Genomic DNA, 6,113 nt, shown 5'->3' with positions numbered 1-6,113 from the left:
TAAAATAAAAAACGAATAAGAAACCAATAAAAAAGAAGATTTTTAATATTTTATACCTTCAGTAAATATAGAATTATTTATAATTGGATTAATTAATAATTACAATGAATTTATTGTTCCTGTCTTTAATTAATTTTCATTATAATAAGAGTGTGTAGAACAATTATAATAATTACATCCTTTCGAATTTATGCATGATATAAAGCTTTTTGATTACTTTATTTATTGTAATATGTGGTGTGAAAATTAATCTTTAGATATATTAGGGTTTATTATTTTCACTTCTGTAAAAAGTAATGACGAATAATTAAAAGAAAAGTTTTTAAAAAATACTCTTTATAAAATAATTTATAAAATGAAAGTTTTTATTGAATAAGAGAGTTTTTATTAAAATGAAAGAAATAAACAACTTTTTAATGGAATGTTTAAGTTCTTTAAAAAAACTATTAAATGCGTAAGATATAAAAATAAATTTTAATTTTTTAATTTTAATAAATAAAAATAGATTTAATAAAAAAGTAAAAAAGATGGGATAATAATTTTAAGTGTGTTTGAAAAAGCTTTAGAAAAAGTTTAAACTTAAGAAAATTTTTAAAGTATGCTCGAATTAAATATTGTAAAAGGATATTACTAGGCATATAAATTTATAGTAAAAAGTATATTTGGAAACGAATCCGATTTTTAAGAAATTTAAAATTTCGTTGATGACAATTTATTTAGTTTCTTTAAATGTGATAAAATAAATGAATATTAATCATAAGGAATTTATAATTTAGAATAAATTTATAATGATATATAACAGTAAGAAGAATAATAATTATTAAAATGGGAATTCGAAGATGAACTTTTATAAGAATAACAATAAGAATATATTGAAATTAAAGAAGAAAACAATAATAAAATTAAAGAATAAAATAATGTAAATGAAGAAATATATTAAATGATAATAAAAAATTAGTATGATTAAAAAATAAGAAAAAACTATGATAAATAAATAAAATTTTTAGATTAATATTATGATAAAACCAACATTTAAATTGAATGTAATAATCAATTAATAAAATAACTAGAGCTTAAAGAAACATAAATAAAAATACATTAAATATAATAATAATTAGAAGAATAAAAAGAAGAAAATTAAATGTATTAAACAATACATTTTGAAAATTTTGATGATGAAAAATACAAGAAAGATCAATAATTAAATAAATTAAAATTTTTTTTGGAATAAAATGAATATGATGAAAATATAATTGAATAATATCAGATTAATATTGAAGAATTTTTAAGTTTAAATTATGATGAAAAAATAAATTATTTAAACTAAAAAAAATAAGAAAGAAATAAATATAAAGATTAGAAAATTTAAATTTTTTAAAAACGTGAAAAATTATAAATTTCTAAAGTTTTTGAATAAGAATTAGAGTTTAATGAAAATCAAAAAGAGTTAAAAAATTATCTTTAGTCTGAATAATTCACTAATATTATTTAATCCTTAGATGAAAACGATAAAAAAGTTATACTTGTTTCATAGGATTAAGATTATTTATAATTATTTGATTAAACAATATAAGAAGAATCTAAAAAATATTTATAATGTCTTGAAAATCCAGAATAGAAAAGTAAAGAAGGTAGAATTTTTAATATTCTAAATTAAGTACAGGATTTATTTAAGGGAAAATTAGAAGATGAGAAAGAAAAATAATTTAAAAATTAATTTGAAAAATGCCTTCAAATTCCCATTATAAATCAAAAGACTGGATTTAAGTTAGTTATTTTAAGTTTATTTGAGGGATAAGATATTAATTATTATCAAAAAATATTTAATTATGCTTTTTTAAACCCATTCAACTATTTTAAAATTCTTGGTTTATATTTGTTTTTTACCAAAAAATTTTTTTTGAGAAAAAAATTAAATATTTAATGGGTTGATGATTATTTAAAATAAAAATAAATTAATTTTGAAGATGTAAATATATATTTTAATTTTTTTTTATATATATTTCTTTTATAAAAAATATATATTTATAAGAATTCAATAAAAATGGTAGATAAAATATAAGAAATTGTAGAAAATGCAACCAATATGATAAAGTTTATACTTTTAGAAAAAAAAATAGGTTTATTAGTACTAAATTTTGACGAGTTTATAAATGAAAAATATTTCGAAAACATTTAAATATTTGAAAATGCTTAAGAAGAAATAGTTTTAACGAAATAAGACATATTATATGAAAATATAAGTGAAAGTTTATTTGAAATAAAAGAAAAAAAATACGAATAAATTTCTTTTTAAATAGGATTTGATATAGTGAAGGAAAATATAGAATCTTAATATAAAAATTTTGAAGAAATTATATTTAGTATATTTAATTGCATTAAACTAAAATCATCTTTAGCTTAACCTTATGATGAGAGTTTTTCAATAGATAATGTTGATTAAAATTATATTAGATTTTACGATACAAAATACGATAGTATTTTTATTAAGATTCTTAGTGTTTACAATCAATATAGAAATTAAGTTTTATAAATTAAGGTTAATGTTGATAATAAAAATATTAAAAATCAAATTCTTTTGAATAATAATTAGATTTCACTGATTGGCTAAAATAAAATATATAAAATAAATAAAAAAATCTAAAATTTTAATATCCTTGAATATATAATCAAATATATAATTCTAAACAATAGGTTATTTAAAGATTTCGATGAAGCATTAGAATTTTTAGAAAAAGATATATTAGAAACAAATATATATAATTTTGTAAGTGAATAAATATTAGCATTATATGGAATAAATATGTAAGAAGTTATAGAAATATTATTAAACAAAGTATAAGCATTTAAAAATGAATTATTTGAGAAATATAAAGTATAAAACTTTTATTAACCAATAAAAAACTCAAATGGTGAAATAATAACATAATAATTAAAAGACGAATATATTAGCATAATAAAAAAATTATATGAATTTTGGAATAGCTATTAGAATTCTTTTTATAGAAACTTAAAGTTTTTATTGAAAAAAATTGATAATATTTTAGTTGTAAATATGAAATCCTTGTTTCCGGAATTTAAAAAAGAAGAGAAAGATTAATAATGGTTTGAAAATAAAATTTTAATCTAGAAAAAGATGTTTTTAGATGAAATTAAACATATTTGGGTTGACGATTGTATACATTTGTAAAATTTTTATTTAAAAACCTTTGAATTAATTAATTTATGTTTGCTTTTGGATAAAATAGAAGATAATAATAATGAATCAGAATATACATTTACTGATTTTTTTTATTGTTTAAGATCTTTTTTGATTATTTATTAAACTTTTTGTTTGTAAAATAATGAATTTTCAGAACAAAACGAACCTAAATCTCCTTTTTTAAAAAGAATTTTAACTTATGCGCCTATGGAAGAAGAAGAAGAATTAAATTCTAATTTACTCTCCAAACAATATTCAAATATTTCTTTTAAAAATAACTAGTTTGTTATATAGGATTTATATGAAATTATCAAAAGTAAGTTCTTGAATTTAGCCATTAAAACAATGGATCATAATAAATAATTTTGTAAGTTTGTATAAAGTTTAGATTATAAGAAATTAACAATGAATTAGAAATTTAGTATTATTAAGTATTTTTTGTTTTTTTTTATCATTATTTTTTTTAACTTTATATATAGATATTTAAGTTAAGTTTGGTAAAAAAAATATTCAACAGATTGGGTTGAAATGAATATTGATTTAGAAAGAGATTAAATGTGGCTTAATACATATAAAAAGTTAATTGAATTAATTCCAGTAAATTTAGTACAAAGAAAATTCGAAATCAAATTTAAAGATGAACCAGGAGTAGATGCTGGAGGCCCTTCAAGAGAATTTTATAGCTAAGTATTTAAGGATTTATTAGATCCATAAAAAGGATTTTTTTCAGTTTCTTCAAATGGAATAACAATGTAACCTTCTATAAATTCATGTATAATTCCTGATTATTTATTACACTTTTAACTTGCTGGAAGATTATTAGCAAAATCTATTTTAGATGGATATACATGTGAGGTTGATTTGACAAAATCCTTTATGAAATAATTGCTATAATAAAATCTCTATATAAATGATTTGGAAGATATTGATCCAGATATGGCCAGAGGATTATAAGATATTCTTTAAAATAATGTTGAAAGTCTATGCTTAGATTTCACATTTACTTTTAATTAATTTGGAAAAACAAAAGTTGTTGAGTTAATTCCTAATGGAAGTAACATTGAAGTTACTGAAGAAAACAAAAAATAATATGTAAAAGAATTAGCTTATTTTAGAATGGTTAAATAAATCGAAAAGTAAGTCGAGGCTTTTAAAAAAGGTTTTTATGAAGTCATTCCTTTCGATCATTTAAAAATTCTTTCAGTTAGAGAATTAGGTATTAAATTGTCCGGGGTGCATATTATTGATAGTAAAATATATTCATTATGTTATATTAATTTTTATTTTATTTTTATTTTAGTTGAAGATATGAAAAAAAATGTTATTTGTGAAGGAAAATATACTTCGAAATCTCCTTAAATATAATGGATGTTCGAAATTTTAGAAGAATACAATTAAGAACAAAGGGCAGGATTTTTATTTTTTGCTACTAGTTCCTTTAAAGTACCTTTTGGTGGATTTTAAAACTTCTAAATTACTATTTCTAATAAAAAACTTGATAAATAATCTTTACCTATTTCTCATACTTGCTTTAAAGAAATCGGTTTTATTTTTTATTTTTTTAATTTTTTTACTATTTTTTTTTTTTTAATTCAGAATTACCAGAATATGAAAGTAAAGAGATTATGAAAGAAAAATTCTAAATTGCATTAACTGAAGGATAAAAAGGATTTTATATTAGATGATTTTTTTTTTATATTTTTATTGTTTTGGATTTTGTTTTAACAATATTAAATTTTAATAATGTCTTTTTATTCAGTAATATACATCAAAATTTTATTTAAAAATCTTAAATATAATTATAAAATATATATTCATATTTTTTAATAAGTTTAGGTAATATTATTTGATTAATTTAATATTTAAATTATATTTATTATTTTAATTTCTTTCTTTAATTTTGAAATATTATTATAAATAACTAATTAAAAAAATAATAAAGTTAATAAATAATTTTTAATTTTCAAATAATTTTTAAAAAATCAATAAATCCAAATAAAAAAATTAGTTAAAATTAATTAAAAAAATGAAGTAAACATCCATTATTCCTCTAGGTCATACAATAAAAAATCTTATAGAAATAATTGATCCATCCTAATACTAGCAATAAATTCTTCGAAATAGAATAAAATAGATACAAAATTATACAAATTTAGGTCCTCCAGATCTATGCTACTTAATAAAAAAGCATAACCAAGGCTCTTTATTATCATTAGGAAAAATAAATACCCGAATATCAACTTATCATTATGTATATGGTTTAAGTTTATCTACTCCAGCCTCAATATCAGCATATATAACATAATTAATATAAAATATGGAGGAAGAAAAAGGGAATATTTTCCAAAAAAATGAAAAATGGGAAATAGAAAAAGCATATTTTTGTATTTTTGATGCATTTTAAAAAATCGATATCCATATCGAAATTACTATTCCAGGCACAATGAAATTATATGGATTTAAAAAATTAAATAATATGATAACTATTGATGATAAAATATGGGAAAGGGCAATGGTAAGTAGTGGTTTAAGATCTTTTTATCCAAAGAAAGTTCCAGCGGGAAAATATATTGAAGAATTTGCGAAAAAGGAAGCTTTTTTGGAATTTTTAAAGTGCTTTTTTAACGTTATTAAATAAAACGAGCTTGAAATGGATGAAAAAAATAAATATTTTTAATGGAAAGGATCAAAAAGTATTTATTTATTACACGAATATTTAATGAGAAAAAAAAGGTATATTTTTTTAAAGGATATTTATGAAGAATATATATAAGATAATTCCAAAATTGTACTTTTTCTAAATGATGTTTACTAGGCTTTAGGAAAAAAATAAGAAAGTTTAAAGCTTATCGCTAGTTTTTTAATCAAGTAAACAGATTCTGCACTTTTATTATATGTTTAAGCCCAAAAT

General features: G+C 18.6%; 1 protein-coding gene across 1 annotated transcript, besides 2 other annotated features; it reads left to right on the top strand. All coding sequences in view use genetic code 6, as the record gives it.

Moving 5' to 3' along the window:
• Nucleotides 1–945: 945 nt before the first annotated feature.
• Nucleotides 946–1,000: a microsatellite.
• A 1,840-nt stretch (nt 1,001–2,840) lies between these two features.
• On the top strand, nt 2,841–4,999 carry IMG5_124440 (ubiquitin- hect domain protein, putative). The gene is made up of 4 exons (XM_004032271.1): nt 2,841–3,633; nt 3,682–4,451; nt 4,503–4,745; nt 4,799–4,999. Exons 1-4 carry the CDS (start codon nt 3,056–3,058, stop codon nt 4,885–4,887), a joined length of 1,680 nt encoding a protein of 559 aa, XP_004032319.1. The 5' UTR covers nt 2,841–3,055; the 3' UTR covers nt 4,888–4,999.
• Nucleotides 5,000–5,042: 43 nt separating this feature from the next.
• Nucleotides 5,043–5,089: a microsatellite.
• Nucleotides 5,090–6,113: the final 1,024 nt, after the last annotated feature.

The sequence above is a fragment of the Ichthyophthirius multifiliis genome (genome assembly GCF_000220395.1).
Source record: "Ichthyophthirius multifiliis unplaced genomic scaffold scaff_1120509250984, whole genome shotgun sequence".
In the NCBI taxonomy this organism is placed as follows: Eukaryota; Ciliophora; class Oligohymenophorea; order Hymenostomatida; genus Ichthyophthirius; species Ichthyophthirius multifiliis.
Note: the sequence above shows the minus strand (reverse complement) of the source record. Positions and strands in the feature narration are given on the sequence as shown.